This window comes from Pelmatolapia mariae, linkage group LG10_11, assembly GCF_036321145.2.
Source record: "Pelmatolapia mariae isolate MD_Pm_ZW linkage group LG10_11, Pm_UMD_F_2, whole genome shotgun sequence".
Taxonomy (NCBI): domain Eukaryota; kingdom Metazoa; phylum Chordata; class Actinopteri; order Cichliformes; family Cichlidae; genus Pelmatolapia; species Pelmatolapia mariae.
Window position 1 is genome coordinate 26,943,655 of NC_086236.1, and position 21,346 is coordinate 26,965,000.

The window sequence follows — 21,346 nt, forward strand, 5'->3', positions numbered from 1 at the left end:
CTCTCCTTAATCCATCCTGGCTGATGTTTATCTAATTTTGCATTTTATTCTGGTACCTGCAGTCTATTCAAGTTGCACAGGCAGTCCAGCTTCTCCATGATCTCCTGCATGTGCTAGAACAGTCTCAAGAAAGTCTCAAGAAGGTAACAGGACAATGCGGTTAAAGAGTTAATACAGAGTTAATCATGCATTTTTCTGACCAAACTGTCACAAAGAGACTCCATGAGGGTGGCGTGAGGGCCTGACACCTTTTTAATGGGACTTGTGGTCACAGTCCAGCACTATGCAATGCAACTGACATTAGCTAGAGAACACCAGAACTAGCCACCACTGGCAGGCCATTATCCTCACAGATAAAAGCAGGTTTACGCTGATCATATGTTAAAGCGTCTGGTGACACTGTATGCAACACCATCCGGCATGACGGGTTTGGCATTGGGTTAGTGATAGAGGGCCGTACAGACTTCTGTGCGCTAGCCAACACTACCCATTTTCAGACATTATGCTGGTACAGTGAGCTTTATGTTCCTCCTAGCACATGACACTGTCTGGCCTCATGTGATCAGAATGTGTAGGCACTTCTGGGATGACCAAGGCATTGGTGCCAATGACTGGCCCTCACATTCCACAGAGATGAGTCCAATTGAGAACCTCTGGAACTTTATGTATTGCTGCATCTGATACCGCCAGATTGTGCCAGAGAATGTCCAGGAGTCCCCCGATGCTCTGATCCTCCCGGACTCCATCCATACTCTCTTCTGCAGAATCCCCAGGTGTTGGGAGTTCTTATATTAAAACACTGGGGCGATACGCACTGCTGGGCCACATTATGACACAAATTGGATCAGCTTGTTTGGTTGACCAGCTCTCATGTTTTTATATTTGGGAGTTTTATGTTTTCTCGAGTTACAAAATGACAGTGCACATGGATGGGCATCGACACCAGGCCTCTTAAGCTTAAGATTAAGCCTCATGACTGAAATCCAAAACATTACTTAAACTTGAAATTAAGGTTTAGGTTAAACTTTTAAAACTTTAAATGTTCTACAAAAAAGAGCACAGATTAAAGATTTCTAACTTTTACAGGGACTTAAAGTCATACAAAGACAGTTCTACAGGATGACACTATATTTCTGCTTATCTTTTTCTTGTTTTTCTGAGAAAAGCGATTTCAATCACTGTCACATGTAATTTGGAGGAGCTGTTCCAAGAAAGCAGCAACATGCAAACTGCCTGCTCTGCACAGCCACATCATTCAGACACACACACATGCATTCAGTGACTGTAACCATACAGCTGTCCCCTTTTCAAAACAGTAACTTTATAATTGCATGCATATGAGGCCTTTAGGGGGCATCTGTAAAGTGTAACTATAAAAGCATGGCTCAAGCTCTTCTGCGCTGGTTTAGCTATAGTCTCACTTTCGTAGCAGTTAAATAGCATCATATACCACATAGATATGTGTAAATGTCGCAGCCACATCACAACCCAGCATAGCACCACTTCTCCCTTCTCTTATCGTCGGTTTAGCCTCTCACCCTGAAACTGCAGCTGGTTTTAAGTTGAGCTAACCTCTAACGCCAAAGTAGACGAGTGAACAACTGTCAACATTTCTTAGAAACTCAGAGGATATTGATTACTGCAGTGACTTAGAGGTGTGATTTTGAATTTCTGTCCTCAGGACCCAGAGTTGTTGTTTTTCTATCCCATCAGGTAGTTAATTACATTCACCTGGCGTCACATGTATGGATCAGTCGCTGATTCGATTTGTAGAATGAAAATCAGCAGCGCTCAAGCCCCGGGGCAAGGATTGAAGACCGCCGGCTTAGAGCAACAGTAAACAAATACATGTCACATCTTTAGCATCTCCCTGGAGCTAATGCTGTGTTTACAGACAAACTGATGTACCCAAAAAGATCTTTAATGCAGTTCTTATCCCAAACACTGTCTATTTCTCTCTATCGATCAAACTGCATTTGTATGGCACGTTCTGTACAGGATAATGCAGGTCAATGTGCTTAAATGTGACTGGGAGAGATAAAATAAAACTTGTTAAACATTATTATGTGCAGTAAAGATTTCAAAACAAAACTTTATCAAGAGACTGGCTATACAACCATCTGTGTTATAATGATAATTATCATCACTGTGGCACAATACCACAATACCATTAAAATATGTTTTATATTGCATCACCACAAATATGATCCATCCAAATACATTATCCCATATGTATATACTGCATCTAACTCTTTCCTATGACAGCTTCTTACTCCATGTCCACTTTTTTCTGTCATTTGTAATTATTTTTGCATTTCTGTCTTGCGTACTCCAGTTTTAATATAAACTGACCCTAATGTTCCCTTTGGTGCCTCAATAGAAGTAGTAAACATGCTTGAAGTAAGACTTCTCAGATCACAGTGCCCTTTATAGTTCATTGTCCCACCTATTTTCCTAACCACCTAGCCACTCCGGGGGTGAGGTAGGGGTTTTGTAACCTAGCCCAGCTGTTACTGGGTGAGAGGTGGGAGTACATCATGGACAGGTCGACAGTCCATAACAAGGATGGTTAATTGTTTCATACTTCATGACCAGATGATGGAAAACTAATGACAGTCCCATTATCCTTAGCTGTGCTTTCTATTACATACAACTAGAATATACTATGCTATGTGAATCTAATAGCTCCTAGATTCATATTGTAGCTTTAATTCATTTTGCATGTTACCATGCTAAAACAAAACGAATGAATATCTACGTTTAGGACTCTTAGATTATTTCCACCTTAACAGGATGAATCCAGATCAAAGCAGTGTAAATTTCCCCGGTTTCGTATAATATATGGGAGGAATCTAACACACGTACCCATGACTCACGAGGGCCTCCCTTGCTGTGAGCTCTGTTCCCAAAGCGTATGAGAGGGATGAAACAGGAAGACTGTAAATAACTTGTAAATAACTGTAGACTGTAAATAACTGTAAATCTGTTATACAGAGAGTCTGCACCCTCCAAACAATGGCCCAGAGGAAGTGTGTCCTCCGAGCTCCTCTCCTGTTATCATACTCTGAATATGCTGCATGCTCCGTGCACGAGGTGATGATGCTCTGAGAATCACATAACTAAAACCAAACAAACTGGACGTGCTGCTATGCATGTCCTTCACTCAGAGGAGATCAGAGATAGCATTGTTGTTTTAAAGTGATTCAAGAAAGAAGATCCTCCTAATATCCATGACTGGACTCTGAAAGACGCAGAACAGCAGAAAATTTGATTAAATTTTAATTATTTTTCCTTTGATTTTATGACCTAATGGATTTCTTTTTCACCGCATGGTGATGTTGTCAAGAGGCTGTTAGTGCTTCTACCTGAATTATTAGCACTTTATGCTGATTATCATTATTTTTATTGAAATTATGTTGCTCTAATTCATTATTTTAAATCTCTTTTACTTTTTTTTTTTTTTTTTTTTCCTTGTGCCTTCAGAATATCGATGTGACCAACTTCAGCAGCAGTTGGAGTGATGGCCTGGCTTTCTGTGCCCTATTGCACACATATCTTCCTGCCCACATCCCTTACCAGGAACTCATCAGTCAAGATAAGGTAGAAAAATACAGGAACGCTGAGCACACATGCAATCACGCAAACACGTGCACACACACACACACACAGTGGCTCACCAGCAGTTAATCAGAACCGCCTAAACAACGAAACCCATTGGAAATTTATATATTGCATTTATAAGTTCTAAGTATTTATAAAACAGATGCAGATGTACATTATCAATTGCATTTATAGTACTGAGCAAAACTGCCAGTTTCTTCACGTTTTGCTTCCATCGAGCCAGACTTTCTTGTGATTTTTAAAGTGGTCTTGAACAATAGTTCTCTGGGCTTTTTCAAGGTCTTCTGAACCTTTTCTTTGGAAATTTTTTGGACTGCTTTTTCATTCATATGTTCCGCTGTGCGTCCTTAAAAGTCAAGCACATAAGAAGCAACACCTGAAAGTCATGTCCTTAAGAATTAGAAAAAAAAATCCACCAAAGATCTCACACAGGACCTGAGAGATGCTTCTGCCCCATTAGTTTGTCCATCAAATTAGACAAGAGCTGAACTGGTGATTGAAATTTTAGGTTCAAACCAGGAGAGAGTTATAGCAATGAGTGTCTACAAGTGAGCGAATTAATGTATAAATGCAAATTTATTAGATTACTTCAATTAGTAAATTGCGCTTTGCTGTTTTTTGATGCTTTTAATCCTTCATGCCACATTTGGTTCTTTGTTTATCAGTCATGTTAACTCATGTTTGGAGCACTACTTGCGCGAGGCTGAATTCACACTGTTCTCTGTGAGGAGCACTGACTGGTCATCAGCAGATGAGCTGATGTCAGGGCCCAGAACATGTAGAGCATGCTCTTTAAGCTGTTTTAACCGTCAGATCTTTGTCTTCTCCATGCACCTTGGAAGTGGGTGAAGTTGTGCCAGAAAAAAAATTGTTGCTAAAGTATGTTCTATGACATCATTGCTGTTTTAAAAGAATTGCAGTTTTTATTTTCCTCTTTTTTTCCATTGCAAACTACTTTCCAGGTTACTTCGCTATCCAAAGTTTGGACACGCTTGTCACTCCTAAATACGTGACCTGTCTAATTTAATTTTTTGTTATAGCAGAGAGAAATAAGATAAGCCTGGAAATATACTGATCTTGACTTATTTATATATTTATCTTTATTGCCTTTTTTACTATTTTAGGAGCTGCTCCATTATTAATTTTTTATATATATGAAATGATTTAATATTGTCTTATATGGTATTCCAATGTTTAATGCAATCAGGGTCATTTTTCTTATTCTTAGGATGAATTCTCTCTCGCAGTGATCACTGGGTCATAACCCACACGAGCTAATACACCCATATTTGAGCAAATTTCTGGTTTCATGTCAGCTTGTACCGGTATGCTGGAGTAAACTCACATGTAGAGAAAAGTGCATACTGTTGGAGGTTACTGCAGCACTCTCTGACTAAATGCTGAAAAAAAAATTTCACCTACGTAAGATTAAGTGACAGACAGATATTTTGACGTATATCTGTCTGTCTTCTCTGAATTCCAACTCAAATTCAGAGAAGCCGCTTGTATTTTTTTTGTTTTTGTTTGATGAACTCACTCTGCCTGCTTTCATCTTTTTATTTCTTCAGTTTTTTCCCTTCTTCCTGTCTCAGGATGAATGTTCTCTCTGATTAAGGCTGCAGGGCAAAGTGCACGTTCAACCTGACGACTGAGTCTCCAGAAGTGCACATAAAGCTCCAACATCTTGTTTGAGTAGAATGTCAGCCATAAAAATGATCAGCCTCTGATGTGTTCATGTGAAAGATCACCAGGAGGACAATAACAGCCCTGTAATACTCTGAAGCTATTTTGCAGGAGACATTTTTTCCATCATTAACTCGCATATTACCGACTTCCTGTACATATATGTTTAGGTTTTATAGCACTGCCACATTGTTCATTTTGCAGTAACAGACAGCCTCAGTATGAATTATGAATGTAGCCATTTCTGTAGTCTAAGTGATTTGGAGCACTGAGCAGCAGTTATAGCTCAGTGCTGACGGCTGTGTAATGCAGACATGCAGGTGGTATATACAGTAGCGCTGCAAACAATATGGCTCCTCTGTGGGGACTGTGGGTCCTTCACCCCACCACTACAAGATTAAAACAATAGACAAACACCTCCGACAAGCCCCGACACATCCTACGTGACAAATTAGTGATGTAGGCGTGCGTACACAGGGTTATGTCAGTGTGAAAGTGTAACATTAAGTTGACGACAGAAACATTGCACAACCCATCTCTCTGAATAATTCAATTGAGCTGCATTGCCTTTAATAACTCTTGCTGAGTGACTTTCCCCAAGGCCCAAACACCCACCTTCCTCCCAGTGTAATCTGTCCTCCCAGTATTCCCACTGCTGGCCTCCTTCACCCCTTTATCATATGGAATTTTTTAATAAAGATGACATTATAGGCGAACCTGTATTTTAGGTGAAGGTCTGCAGCTGCAGAACTAATTATTAAGAATTCATAATTTATCAATTCGTCATCCCAGCTGTGATGATGCCTCAAGGCAGTTAATATGAAGGTTGGAGCGGTCGCAAGAGTTTCTATTCATGAGTCGGGGACCTGTGCTCTCGGTACGAAGGAAAGAAAGAGAAAATTTTAACCCGAGTTAGGGAGAAGCATAGCATTCAGTACGTTGATGAGTTTGACTTTCTATCAGCAGTGCTCACATGGAGGGGTTACTTTGTTCTTTACACTTATCATGTGCTTTCTGTAGAGATGTAATTATACAAACACAAACAGTTTTGTGTTACAGGCTTCAAGGGGATCTAAATTGGATTTCCAGATAGCTCTCAACCAGTATGGCTTTAAACTTATCAGATAAACATGAGTGAATATGGAGCTGACACAAACAAGCAGAGGCTTATGTAGGCTTCAAACGGTCTCTTGGGATATTGTATGGTTATTATGGTATTTGTGAGCTTGTTGTTTCTGATTCTTCCTCCATGTGTGGTGTTGCAGAATGACCGAGACGTTCATATTTTCTCTGTTTCCCGATATGAGTGTTTGTTTGTTTTTTTCTTCAGGTCCGGAATCTGACTCTAGCTTTCCAGGCAGCTGAGAGCATTGGCATCAAACCCTCCCTGGTGAGTTAAACCACACCAGACCTCACACAAACACAAACACACTTGGAAAACACGGAGCTTTTGATTAGACAAACTGGAAACAGTCCACTTTGATTTGCTAAACTTTTAAGATATGAAACTTCAGAACAGAAATTGGCCCAGAAGTGTGTTCCAGTACTCTTCCTTGGAAATAATCTTTTCTTATATGGGGAAAACAAATCGTTATCGGCTCTTTTGCTCCACTGAAATATTTAGACTTTGTGAAAAAATTGCCCTTCAGTGTTTCTCAAGTTATAAACAAAGCTGCTCGTATTTATTTTAAGGAACACGGGACTATCAGCTTCTGGTAACAAATCTAGTATAAATTGTTCAAAAACAGATACTTCAACATTTTGACGGATTTGTATGTATAGCTTGCTCAGGAAGTTGAATTAACATCTACAGTTTGAGCCGATGTTATTGTAGTTATACATTTTTTTTTTAAATGTAGTTTTTATTTATTTGTTTGTTTATTTTTTGGCCCTTAGTTTAGCCCTTAGGTTTGAAACTGGGGACCTATCTGGGACATACCTTGCCTCTCATCCTGTGACAGCTAGGTCAGGCTTCAGTAACCCCACGACCTTAAGCTGGATAAGCAGTGAAGAAAACAAATAGCTGGAATTTTGGCTTAGTTTGAGTTGGATACCAAAGTGTGTTTTGTTCTTTCAGCAGTAGAAGGATAGTGGCACAGTGGTTAGCACTCATATCTCACAGCAACAAGGTCCTGGGTTTAAATTAACTGGAGAGTTCATGATCTCTGCACTGGCATCCTGGCCACAGTACAGTACATTAACTTTACTGCCATCACATGACATGTAAGTGCCTGAATTATGTATTGGTATCAAATATTTCAAAATAGAACAAAACTGTAGTATCCATGGATACTGAAAAATGGATGCTGGACCTCTATATTTGCCTTCCAGACTTTGGGTGTTTTTTATGGGTCCACTGCAGAGGGCTGTTGCCTGAGAAGGTTGCGTACATGGTCTAAAAACAATGTTTAGAGGGGTGGTACGTGTCAAAAGAACTTCCACATGAAGGTTAGCAGCCAAGGTTGCACTGCAGCTACATGATGGATGTTAGTTGTTACCTGTCAGTGCTGTTAGTGTTGTGGTTGATTGGTACAGATAGACTGAACACTTTCAGTTATGAAACAAAGTGGTGACGTGAATGCCAAAATCATCAGTTTCCTGCTCTCTGCTGCCTGTCATTATATAGGAAATACTGAGTGGTTAGTCAAAGGAGTGATCACACACACATTTTAACAGCAAGTGTGTTGAACTATTCTTTTAAGAACATTTTAGGCTTCTCTAAAAATTAGAAATTAATAACAAGACAAGAAACAGTATAAGTTAAAACTAAGAAAGAAATCGTAGAATATTCTCAGAATAGTCAATGGTTTGACTAAATTTTGGTTGCTGCAGGAAAGTGTGTGGCATCTCTTTGCTTACGTAGCCTTAACCACACTAATGCCCACACAGTGGGTTTGCTTTTTCAGTTTAGTTCTTATTGTTTAAAACAACTTAGTTTTCAGTAGTAGTCCAAGCCATCCCAGCCATCCGTCATGGCCCAAAGACATGCACGTCAGGTGGATTGGTGACTCTAAACTGGCCCTAGGTTTAGAGTCACCATCAGCTGTGAATGTGAGCGTGAATGGTTGCCTGTCTCTCTTAAGGAGCATTGACCTTTGACCTAAACTAACAGTGGCCATGAACACAACAGCTTGACTGCACCAGGACAACATAGCTCATTGCTACAACCCCATTTCAAAAAATGCTGTAACACTGTGTACAATCGAAATAAAATGATGTATCAAATTGCCCATCTGCCGGCCTCATCTATTTCCAGATGTTTACAGTCTGTTGCTGATAGAAGAGGAGATGATGTCAGTGAGAAACATGGCCCTATTTCATGTTTCACGTTTTTAGAAGTGTGTTGCTGCCCTCAACTTCAAAATTACCTTATTTTTTTTCTTAGCGGTACATTTTCTCTATTTAAACTGTTGATATATTTTCTGTGTTCTATTGTGAATAAAATATGTCTTTTACTACAAGAATTGTAATTGCCTTCTGTTTTTGTTTACATTTTAAACAGAATCCCAACTTTTTTGGAGTTGGGGGTTATATAAACTTCACCCCAATTCTGCTCTAACTGTCTAGTCTGAGCTTTGAATAACACAAAATTAGTATCATTCATTCTCTTATGTCCTCCCTTCCTTAGCTCCTTCTCCATCTGAGAGTGGATTTATCAGACACTGATCCCGCCCCGCACCTGGACCTTTAACCTGCAGACACACTGTGATAGAAACTGCACAGAAACACTTTGTGTGTTTGGTGTTATTTCCTGAACCCACTGAAATGTTGCACTTTAAATTAGCTACCAGAGAAAAGGTACAACTTTCATGCTCACACCCAGTCTAAAGCAATGCCAGGCCGCACCACATGAAAAATGAAATCTCTTGGTATTATTTATTAAACTGAGATTTATCATATGTGAGTACTCATTAAACTGCAGGAACGCCATTCCTGATATTTTTTAAGCCCAGGCTAAACCGGTCTGGTTTTTCCCAATGAAGTTTCTTGCAAGAAAAAGCGGAGACTGCCTAACTTGTCTCTTCTCTTTCCTGTGGTTATATTTTCTCTATTTCAGGTGTTTGTAGGCAAGTTTAGCTAGCTATAGCAAACCTCATCTACAACCATTTCTGTAAGGCAGACAGATATGTATCGTGGTCCCACCATTTGTTAATCATAAACAGTGCAGGGTTGAGAGGGCATGTCACCAGTTCTATGTGCATTTTGTAAGAAACAAAAGTACAAGTAGTATACATATAAATCAATAACGAAGTGATCACCTTTAGGGTACTACAGGTCACCCAGGGTGGCCTTAACATCTGGATCAACATCTGAACTTCAAGACAAAGAGCTTTTTCACTGCAGCCATTGTAATGGAAAATAGAAGGTAAACACAGGTGTTAGTCACGATACACAACCTTTAATTAATGCCAGTGTTTATCTAATATTTCATATCACTGTGGCTGCTGTGAAATAATAATGTCTATGCAGGCCAACGTTGGGCTTCTGTAGGCTTCTTTAGGATGTGTGCTTGGGACATTGTAAGACATTGTAAGAACAAGAACATTCCAAGGTGATTGATATCACTTGCTTTACCTGTGGTTTTAATCTTGTGGCTGACTGATGCAGACTGAACACTTTCAGTTATGAGACGAAGGAAATACTGTGTGGGTAGCTGAGGCATTAATTGGGAGGTTTGTTTGAGGTATTAAAGTATTAAACTACTACTTTAATGAAGATTTTTAACCTTGATTTCTCTGTAAGCTTGCAAATTATTAATTTGGGAAAAAAAACCTCCTTCGTCACTGTGTACGGGAATGTCAATACTTCTCACAAGCTCGGCTAATCTTTTTCATTTGGTTAGTTAGATAAACCTTAGGCCTTGCAAAATGGGAAAAAAATCATAATCCCGTTTTGACTAAAATGTTATGTCTAAAGTTTGTTTTCTGCAGCGGACGTGAGTGACGTCTTCTTTTTGTTCCCTACGCAGGCTTACCCACACGAAAGCACAGACAGAGGCAAAACAACAGCACGGTTTTAGAAATCGTCCTTACGAAATGACCAAAACCGATCAATTTTTGAAGAAAACGACTTCTCTCTGACTATATTTTGGGATAAATCAAATATTTTAGTTGTGAGTGTTACTGCCACATGTAAAGACTAACTCACTCCATTGGTCATAGACCCAAGTTATTCCTAAACACACACACCCACACACAGACACACACACAATCACTAAGGTGTGTACAGTTTGTGTGCTTTCGGGCTTTTTGCCATGTTTTTTCCTTCATGCGTATACGGTACTCTAAACACAAACGTCATCAGCAGTAAGTGTGTTGACACTAAAGAGTTTAATGCTAACCAGGTCAAGTTTAATTCCTTCCAGGACAAAAAATGAGTGGCTTTGCTGAAGTAATCAGCTGAAGTTTGGCAGCCTGTGGGAATAAGCTTTACCAGAACTACTGAATTCTGATGTAAACACACACCAACAGAGTATCTAACACATGCGTGATAAAGTTAATGTGAGGGTTCTGTTCCACATCTGCGCATAATGTTTTTTTTAGTCTCTTTGCACGTGTGATGAGATCTTCCTGAGTTTGAGAAAAGAAAAAGGAAAAAAATTCTCTGACATGATACAAACCCAGCCCAGCAGCTCATTGGTTCCAAGAGCTGGACCTCAGTAATGAAGTGAATTGGGCATAAATGGAGCACTGAGGCTAAAGTTCACATTACTTTGTCTAATCACTCTCCATTACATGCTTGTGGTTCCAAGCTTGGATACAGAAAAGTTATTCCCATGTCCGTCAGTTGAAAACACTACAAACAAATAAATAGCTGCATCCTATCTGGTAGTCTCTGCTGATGTTTTTTTCAGTGTTAATTAATCCTTTATAAACAGCCCAGGAGGATATTTCTCATCCTGCCTTCAGGAGGCTGAGACATCACGAAGCTTCTCTGTAAATCTGAGCTAAGGGGAGCGGCTCGATGTGGAGTCATGTGAAAGCCTCGTTCACTGTTTGAGTCACCGGTGTCTCCGAGCAGCTGTCAGTAGTCAGCTGCTCGGAGACTCATTACACTGTAGATTTATATTTCGCGAACTGCCCTCAAAATGATCCAATTTTCCACCACGTCCATCTTCAGATTTCATGAACATTACTGGGGAAAAGCATACAGTAACTCAATAATGAAGTCAAATATCCTCTACAGCCAACCTGATAAACACGACTTAAACCAGTGTTCTCAGTTTTCATTTTCTTTTTCAGTTTTCACCGTCGCAAACAGAAAAAAATTAAACTAAACAACTTGTCACAGACACTCTGCTCCGTCTGCTCTCAGTCTCTCTTCAGATATCACACTTAAACACTAAAAGCTCCAAGATATGAGTTTTGTAATAAAATGAGGATTGCTGCAATTCAATTCAGTTTTATTTACATAGTGCCAAAAATACACCAAAAATAGTCACCTCGAGGGGCTTTATGTTGTAAGGTAAAAACCCTACAATAATACAGGGAAAACCCCAACAATCATACCACCCCCTATGAGCAAGCACTTGGTGACAGTGGGAAGGAAAAACTCCCTTTTAATAGGAAAAAACCTCCAACCAGAAACAGGCTTAGGGAGGGTCACCCATCTGCCACGACCAGTTGGGGAATTCGGGACAGAGGATGGAAAAACACATTGTGGAAGAGAGTCAGAGATTAATAATAACTAATGTTTAAATGTAGAGTTGTGTATAAAACACATAGTGAGTGGAAAAGGTGAGTGAAGAAGAAACACTCATCATGGGAAGTCCCACAGCAGCCTCGGCCTTTTGCAGCATTAGTAAGGGAGGGTTCAGGGTCACCTGATCCAGCCCTAACTATATGCTTTATCAAAAAGAAAAAGTGTTAAGTCTAATTTTAAAAGTAGAGAGGGTGCCTGTTTACTAAATTCAAACTGGGAGTTGGTTCTACACAACAGGGACTGAAGGCCCTGCCTCCCATTCTACTTTTAAATATCCTGTCAGTACTCTCACTGCAGCCTCTTGGATCAACTGAAGACTTTTCAGGAAGCACTTATATTTATGTGACATTTAGATTTCATAGAAATATTTACCACCCATTTAATACACTTTAATGCTGACATGTGGACAAATACAAACTTTTCTTATAAAAATTGTGTCTGCTTGGCCTGTTGGTAGCACTGTTGAAAATGAAACGTCATTCCTTAACTACACTCAACTTCCAAACTCCTGTTCATTCACACCTATCTCTGTCCCAAACAGGACATTAAGGAGTTGATGAAGACCGACAGGCCAGACTGGCAGAGCGTCATGCAGTACGTCTCCCAGATCTACAAGTACTTTGAGACCTGATGGGTATGGAGGAGGAGCTGGAGCCTGATGAAGGGTTTTTCTGTCCCGTCTTGTGAGCCCTATAACCTCATTTGAGACCGGCCTGATGATGCCACGTTACCCCTGCTCCTGCTCGACACTGGAGACGTGACCGAGGAATTCTGTTATTTAAAGCTGCCGAATCCACAGTCGTTGCTCACGTGTTCAGACAGAGACTGGAGTCACTTTTCAGAGGCTTTCAGCATCAACCAAGCATTTGATCCACAGACACACTGATTATGCTGAAAGACGCTATTGAAGCTATGTAGCAGTTGACAACACAGTTTACAGAGACTTGACAAGTGATCCAATTTCTTTTCTTCCCTCTGTACAAAAATCAATGTGTCGTTAATGCTTGTTCATTTTTCAGATGCTGGCTGCCTCTCACCATTAGGTACAAGGTGTTTTTTGGTTTTTAGTAATACTGGCTGCCAAGAGACAACTGCCCACTTTTAGAGAACTACAAAGTCTGCACTAAGTGGAAGTAGGGGTGGTGGCAGATCATGGCCTGTTATGTTTGGATATTTGTTTTTTGCATTTGGTTTTGCTTTTTTCCATGCCCTGGCTTCTTTTCTTTTTATTCTCTAGTGTAAGCTTAGTGTTAAAAGCTACTTTGTTAGGGTTAGGAAAAATTGTAGTTTGGGTTCAGATGTTCTCCTTCAAAAACGTAACATTGAAAAATGATGAGTATGGGGTAGTAGCTGTGTCTTTTTGACGCTATAACCGGGTGCATCGAGCCCTGTTGCCAAAGGGACACCTTGCATAACTGTAACAAAGGTTTTGACGTTTGACAGAACGGGCCTATCCAACAGCCCTGCATCGTGAGAGCAAAAAGTAGATGATTTTTCCTTTCTTACACTTATGCTACCTGCTAATTATCAGCGTTGTTTGTGTGCCAACTGACCTTTAAAAAAAAAAAAAAAAAAAGTGCCAAATTTTCACAGCCAATGCTCTGCTCATACGAGGACCATCTATGCATGATTTAAGTGTGACCTTTCTGCCTGGGTGCACAGCGTGACGTCTCCTTTCTGTCAACATACTGTTACTAGCGAACCCGTCTAAAACCAGCTTTTGGTAAACTGGCTGAAACGTCGCTCACGCCTTATTCCGAGTGTTTTTAAAGAGTTGGGCTTTTCTTTGAGCCAAGCTTTGTGGCGCATAAAGCATTTTCAACTGATAAGTTTCAGTTTTTCCTTACAGAATGGACAAACAATAGCTGTAATGAAGTAACACTTAAAGAGTTCCTGAATAGTTTTCTAAAAAAATATATATGTTTTATGAATACAGATTGATCGCTATTTGCTTTGTGTACAGTATTAAGCACTGCCTGACTTGAACCGTCATGCCGTGTCCTCCTTCGCTCTCTTAATGCTTTCCATTAAAATCCTCTGAACTATGGTTACTGCAGCTGTTTGCAACAGGTCTGTATCTGTATTCTACATGCTGAAGTATAAAAGAGAGAAAAGGCTTTTCTTCTAAGAGCTGAGGACTCAACACGTTCTCTCTGGTATATAGGCAAGCCTCTGTTTGCAGATGCCCTAATGTTTTAACAGGTAAAATTGTTATTTATTTGGCAGACACATACTGCAGAGCGAGAACGTGGACAGATACAGTATGCAGCAGTTTTCTATTCTTACATGTCTGATGATATTGCTTAATAAAGGAATTTCAAGATTTTTTTTTAATCATTGTCAAGTTCAAGTTCTTTTTTTTCAGTAAAGCCTCCGTTTTAGTGAACCAGCCTTTACCCTGTGTTTTAAATGCGCTCCTGTGACTGCTGTGTTGCTATAAAGGTTTTAACTGCTTCCCCACTGCGCACATTAAAGTTTTGTGCCAGAGCCCACTTACATCAGGGTAAGTGGGAACTATCAGGAAGCATTCCCTGCTTTCAACAACACGCCTTTTCTACATTAAAATATTTCTGTGGGAGTCGTTTCCCATGAAGTATGGGGCTATTTAAATTTAAATGTCTGAATGCAGTAACTGATCGTTGTAACCCAGCTGTACATCCTTCCTCTAAGTAATATTTGCCCACAGCTGTCCCTGTGTGCATCCAAAAGGTAATCCTGACCTTAAGAGGATTACGCATGGATCAATAACAGACTCGACTCTGAAAGAGGGAAAACTTTACTTTGTCTGCACAGATAGAAATCTCTCTCCTCTGCATATAAACTATGACTTCATCGCACGGGTTGACGTAAAGAAAATGAGCAACTCTAGTTCTGAGCTGATTTCTGTGCCGTCCCCGAACGCACTGATTGGAAACAGATGCGCGCGCGTGCCACGCACGTAGGCAACCAAAAGCTATGTTTCCGTTAAACGTAATGCACGTGCAGCCCATCACTGAATGCGATTTAATTGGCGCGTAATTACGCACGACGGATGCTCCCGTTTGATCCCACTTTCATAACTGTAACTGCACGCGAGTATGCGTGCGTGCGAGCTAGCGTGTGCGTTTGAGGCGTGGCTTTCAGTGACACAGAGCACCCCCCCCCCCCCCACACACACACACACACCTCCTCCCTCCCCCTTTTTCTTGCGTTTCTCAGTCCTCTTGAAAACTACCATTGGGTCGGAAGTTGGGTGACACTCCGTCTGCGACACGAATCTACAGATGCCGCTTAAACGCCCTGCAGATTGCCCGATGTTGGTGTGATAACAACCAGAGACGATGAAAAGGTTAATTAAGGTGGGTAAAAAATGTTAATTGTGTTGACTTTTTTTAAAATGATTGCAACAGGCAGGAGGTTTAACGCGGTATTAAACAGCTATTATAGGTTTGTCAACTTTGCGGTGAGAATAAGTTCCTGATGTGTGGAGAAAAAAGTAATCCTTTCTTTTCCACAGATGGCTGATTTTGCAGTTCGCACGTGTGGAATATTTTTGGATTACATCAGAAAGACTTGTTTTCTCCCCTGGGACTAGAATCGGTGTTGTGGGTGACCGTCTCCTCTGCCAACAGCCTGCAGCTTTCAGTCCTTTTTTTCCACACTTTGCTGAGATGATTACGTTCTTTTACATCGTGATTGAAGTAGTGATCGCTGTTCTTTCCGTTTTCGGCAACGTACTGGTGTGCTGGGCTGTTGCGATCAACACCACTCTGAAGAACGCCACCAACTATTTTCTGGTATCTCTGGCTGTGGCTGATATTCTCGTCGGTTGCCTCGCCATCCCCTTCGCCATAACCATCAGCATCGGCATACCCCTGGACTTTTATGGATGTCTCTTCCTTGCCTGTTTTGTCCTGGTGCTCACTCAGAGCTCCATCTTTAGTCTTCTGGCTATTGCAATTGATAGATATCTAGCCGTCAAAATCCCTCTGAGGTGAGTGTTCATTTTGTCTCTGATGTCAGATTAATCAAGAAAGAAAGAAAGTTAGTTTTTACAGCTGGGATCCCTGCCTGAACAAATCAGTGTGAAGACACTGAAACATCAGACCAGAATAATGATTCATTAAGGCTTTATTTACTTTTAAGTTCTTCAGGCAGTATTTCCTAACAGGAATGGTACATGTGTTTAATGCGCCCTGGAAGTTTGATATTTTATTCACATACTTGCTTTCGTTCTCCCATATCTTCATAAAAGAGCTGAAAGTAAGTGCCCTCAACTATGGCATGTAGAAAAAGAGAAGCAAAGATCAGTATCAGCTCCGTGACCTTGTGATTCAGTTTCTTGCTGAGCTCATTGCCCCGTGTAAGAATAGCTTGGTTAAAGCCTAAGTCTGGAATGATAATCAGATGGCTTTAACAAACACTTTGAACTGACCCTTTTCACCCTGGGTTACATAATCTTAAGGTTGTTGAGTCAATGCCACCTTTCTGCATGCCCATGGTTTCAAATCTGCATCATCTGAGTGTTTGGTCCTGTTCCTTTAGCTGATCCCCAGCTGATGTTTGATGCTCGGGGAGCAGGCTGCGTGCGTTTCCATCTGAAACCCCGCAGCTCGTGAAAAATGCAAAGATCAGTCATGCAAATGTATGATGTGACACATCAGGCGAAGCTGTGAGATCAATACCTGCCAGAGTGTGTCACTGCTCCTGAACCTCATGGCAAGGCCGCTAAGCTCCACAGCGCAGCCCCTGAAAGTGCCTGCAGTCCACCTGAGGAAACGCAGAGATGAGCTGCCAGCAGGGACAAGAGCGCTGCTGCCTGACATTTCTCTGAATAGGAAAAAAGCAAAAAAAAACCAAACAAACAAGCTTTATTATCAGATGGGGATTGTCTCTGTGTTGGTGGTGGTGTTCTTAGCGTTTCACCTTGTTAGTGAGTTAGACAACACGCAGTGTAGTGACTGTTGTGAGAAGTGGATGTTGTTTTGGGGGGGCGTTTTTGCTGCAAGGCTGTGTGACTGAGATGTGCTGTCATTTCCATTATACTCAGATGCTGGCAAGAAAGGACAGTTTGACACTAGTCTGGGATGAAAGTTGTCTGCCACTAACCTTGTGAAACCCCCCTTTTGTGCTTCTATTTTCACCCTACAGATGGAAAATGACATTTATCATGTTTTACATCCTCATAGAGAAATAGGACTTTGACTGCCTTTGAACTTCCAGCAGCTCCATACATTCCCTGTGAACAGTGCTCTCCATGACTTTCATAGATTGAGCTTGAACTGAAATCCCAGGGTCCATCTGCCAATACTGTACATACTGTACTTTTCATAATAAGATCAGTGTGCGTTTGCCAAGCTCACATTGTCCATACACTTGTGTGTGTGAGTTTGGTCAGTCTGACAGCCCCTGAGGATGAAATTCTAACTCAGATAAAAGTGTTTTTGCAGATGTTTTTTTTGGAAGTGAAAGGCCAGCAGCAGATGTTTTAAGCCCCATGAGATAACAGAGCTGCACACCCACTCAACGCCCGCCTCAAGCCCCCGGCGTCCCTGTTTGTCATTATAAGAAAAAGACCCTCTGGCTATTTTGTCCCTCTGTCCTGTAAACTTTATGCACATCATTGAGCTCAAACTATGATCCCCACCCACGGCGGCAGGACAGCCCCCACTGTGGTCTGTGAATGCAAGCCTCCTCTCTCCTCGGGCTGCTGATTTTAAACAGATCATGCTTCATAAAGTTAATGGAGCGTTCATTGTCTTGGTTCCAGCACATGTGTATGTTTACTGGGTGTGGTACAGTGTTGGTGTTGTTGTAAATCCAGCTTTAGTTATGTTACAAATGATGAAAAATGCATGGCTGCATTAGGGGCTGAAGAACCAGGAAAGGCTCTTTTGATGGCTGGAGTTCAAACAGCTGATCCATATTTATGGATTGTACTCATGGAGAATGATGGGAAAACAGGGTGTAGATGGAAAAAATGCTTAAAGATGCAGACATTCAAAGAGGGATGGATCACTCCCTGAATTTAATGAGGGATGAGTTATGCACAACAAATGCAAGTGAGTCAGTGAGTCCCGAAATGGATCAACTGTAGAGTCTGGAGAAACCGTCAACACTGGTTGAATTGCAGAAAGATTCTCAGACTATGGTTTGAAGAAGAGTGTGTTTCAGTCTGATTTAAGACTAATGTGGCATCTGTGGCTCATCTCAAACTATCAAAATCTGATGTTTATCTCGCCACAAGAGCGACAGCACTTACGCACAAGGACAGATTAGTGCAACATGAACATTTGGTAAATACACATATTAGAGTTGGGTGAGAAGCTGGATACCACGCTGGTGTCTGTGTGCTGAAACTGCAGCTGGGAGAAAGTGGAAGCGAACTGGCTCAGTCCCGAAGCAACAAAACCTGCCCGCCAGCACCTCTGAAGCAAACTAATTAACCTGCTAGATCTTATTTGTTTAATCTGTGTGAAACAGGGAAATACAACACGTGGCTCAAGCTGTACACTTAACTCACAGATATGAGTGTTGTCAGCTTATTCTCTAAGGGAATACCGTTAATTACCAAAATGTTCCCCTGCTCTTTTAGCAATGTTTCAATCTTTTTTTGGTGACTCACCAAATAGTATCTGCACTTTACAGTTTCATGGGTGTGAAATAAAGGCACCCCAACATAAAAGGTCATGTTTCAAAAAATAGACATAGAGGGAAGTATCGCTTTAGTTGTGAGTCAGCAAGGTGCAGGAAATACAGTGCTGAGTCAATCTTCCCAATGAAGCTTTACAGAGAGGTTACATCTGCGGGATAACGACTGAGTGATTATGTCTTTATTGGAGTGAAAACTCTTTACAGATTCAAATCTGTTTACCTTAATCTGCTAATTATGCAATGGAGATGCTCTGTACACACCATTCGTCATGCAAATGCCGCACAGCCCTGTTTGCATGTATGGTGACAATCTGACTGAAGTTTAAAAATCTCCTGTTTTCTGCTGTGAACAGCCCACCTGTTAGATTGTATTTGAAGCTGGGCTACAGACACAGCCATACATCTAGCTGGGTGTTGTTAGTGTTTAAACTGTGTGTGTGTGTAGGTTTGTGTAGTCTGGTATAGGTCAGTGGCCCCAGGGCGGAAGCACATTGACAGGGATGAGAGGAGAGATGTATGGAAAATGGGCCGGGGAGTGTGTGTGTGTGTGTGTGTGTGTGTGTGTGTGTGTGTGTGGCGGGGGGGAGCAGAACAGAGATAGATGCCACCGTGCTGTCGTCATGCCAAAGCTAATCCATTCAGCCAGTCGCTGCTTCCACACAGAGAAAGAGAGAGTGGGAAGTGATGTCCAGGAGATGGACCCTCTGGGAAATGGACCCTGTCCTGCCTGCTGTACTTTGCGATTAACACTCGGAGGGAGCAGAGGATGGAGAGGAACATGGGAGAGTGGCGGTGGAAGTCAGAGTAGGAGTACAGGTGATCGTGCGCTCTGAAGCTTCCTCTCCTCCCTCTTTGGCCAGAATGCTGTATTATTCATGGACCTCGGGGCACCCGCTCATCACTCTGCAGGGAGTCCAGGACGCAGACAGTGCTGCCGCACCACTGATGAATAACTGATTGTTCAGACTGGAGCCCGAGCGTTAGTGAGGCTGCTGTAGGTTCAGAAAGAAAAAAAAAATCTGATGTTCTTTATAACTACATAGTATGCTTCGAAATAAATAGGGCAACTGTCAATTAACTTTCTAGCACCAAACTTTTTAGCAGTGGTGAAGAAAAGGCTACACCATTGTCTGCTCAGCTACATGTGCAGGAGAGAGTTCTGAGGCTTGTGGGAATATCAGCTGACCATTAGCCAACCAGTAGTTGTAGATGACTAAGAAGTATTACAACACAGGACTTCTTTTTGCTCCAAACACCCACTGTTAGGTAGACTAAACTAATGATTAAGAAAGTGTGCTGTTACATTAAAATGACTTTGATTTTACTAGCAAACTCCCTAAGGGAAGCCGCATGTATTGCAAGCTGAGCATACTTCCTCATCATGTCTATCTTTACAGCCTGTGGTCGGATGGCACCGCTGTTATTTTTACAGTTTTACAGTGGTGCGGAAGTCTTGAGTCACCCTTTATTTCTTTACATTTTGGAGGGGAAATGGTTACAGGGATTTACCAAAACGTGCAAACCTACACGAAAATACAGAATAAATGTCAAAAACAGAGTTTGTACAATTCCAACGAGCCTGAAAGTCAATATTTGATATGATCAGCTTTATCCTTTAACACAGCCTGAATTCTCTTAGTTGGCTCCACCCTGTCAAGATGACTTCACACTGCTTCAATAACATTGAGGTCCGGGCTCTGGGGAGCCCAATCCATAACTGATGGTGCTCGTCTGTGTGTTTTTCCACTGCCCACAACGGAGAGAGCTTCAGTTTTTAGCTGATAACTCTTTGGGAATCACCTTGTCGGTGCAAAAATACTATTTTATGCAAGCCAAATACTTGAAAAAGAAATTGGAACAAATGATTTTTGCGACAGGTTGTTAGTGACAAAGTGCCTGAAGGCACAATTTATAATTGCCTCCTTACTAAGTGCCTTTAGTAAGGAGTAAGTGCCTTTTTTATTCTTCTAAAAGGTCAATGTTGAGCAACTTAACAAACAAAAACAACTAAATAAACATTCCTCAGGACTCGACTGAAAATGAGTGAAAAAGCTGCCAATGTCCAAAGGAAAACTTCTCTGTTGCTCAAAACCACTTGAAAAAAGTTTGCTTGGAACCAAAATATAAATAATTGAGGGGTGGTTCAGGATTTTTGCACAGTACTCTGAATCCCATAAAGAGACCAGGGTGATCATGGAAGACACATAATTAAGTCCACAATTTGTAAAGACTTGCTTTACATAGCCAGTGGGCCATGCAAACAGTGGTGAGAAACAAAAAACACATAAAGCATGCTAGTAACCGTTTTTTCCACCACGTACCACAATATCAGCCTCAGTGCTCTTTGGCAACAGTTCTCCAGTTCTCTGGACGTTTACTGGAGGGATGAATGCAGTTCCTCCAAAAGATAAGCCCTCCTTTGGTGCTCGGATGGTGGTGGTGAAGGAGAGCGCTGTCTCATGTGTAGTCCTAAATGTCCTACAGGCATTTAATTCCCATAAAATCTAATGACTGTGAAGACCCCAGTGTATGAGTCACATCAGACCATGCAGTGACCCCCCATGCCCTATGGATACAACAGACCACTCCCATCAGGGTAGAAATGTTGCATCACAGGGTAAAGGTGATTACTCAGAACAACTTCATATTGATTTGCAGTGACCCTAACCCTCTGAAGGGACTAGCAGACCTAAACCACACCCCCACA

At 41.3% G+C, this 21,346-nt stretch overlaps 2 protein-coding genes across 4 annotated transcripts in view; both read left to right on the top strand.

Moving 5' to 3' along the window:
- Window positions 1-14,312, top strand: part of specc1 (sperm antigen with calponin homology and coiled-coil domains 1) — a 77,752-nt gene extending 63,440 nt beyond the window's left edge. For all 3 annotated transcript variants that reach the window (XM_063485434.1, XM_063485435.1, XM_063485436.1), the window contains 3 exons: window positions 3,484-3,600; window positions 6,635-6,694; window positions 12,548-14,312. In XM_063485434.1, the coding sequence (XP_063341504.1) occupies window positions 3,484-3,600; window positions 6,635-6,694; window positions 12,548-12,637 (267 nt within the window). In that variant the 3' untranslated portion in view covers window positions 12,638-14,312. The remainder of the gene's footprint in view (window positions 1-3,483; window positions 3,601-6,634; window positions 6,695-12,547) is intronic.
- Window positions 14,313-15,222: 910 nt separating this feature from the next.
- The window catches only part of adora2b (adenosine A2b receptor), a 16,526-nt gene continuing 10,402 nt past the window's right edge, over window positions 15,223-21,346 (top strand). The window contains exons 1-2 of the mRNA XM_063487034.1: window positions 15,223-15,344; window positions 15,503-15,979. Coding sequence (XP_063343104.1) covers window positions 15,657-15,979 — 323 coding nt within the window. The 5' untranslated portion in view covers window positions 15,223-15,344; window positions 15,503-15,656. The remainder of the gene's footprint in view (window positions 15,345-15,502; window positions 15,980-21,346) is intronic.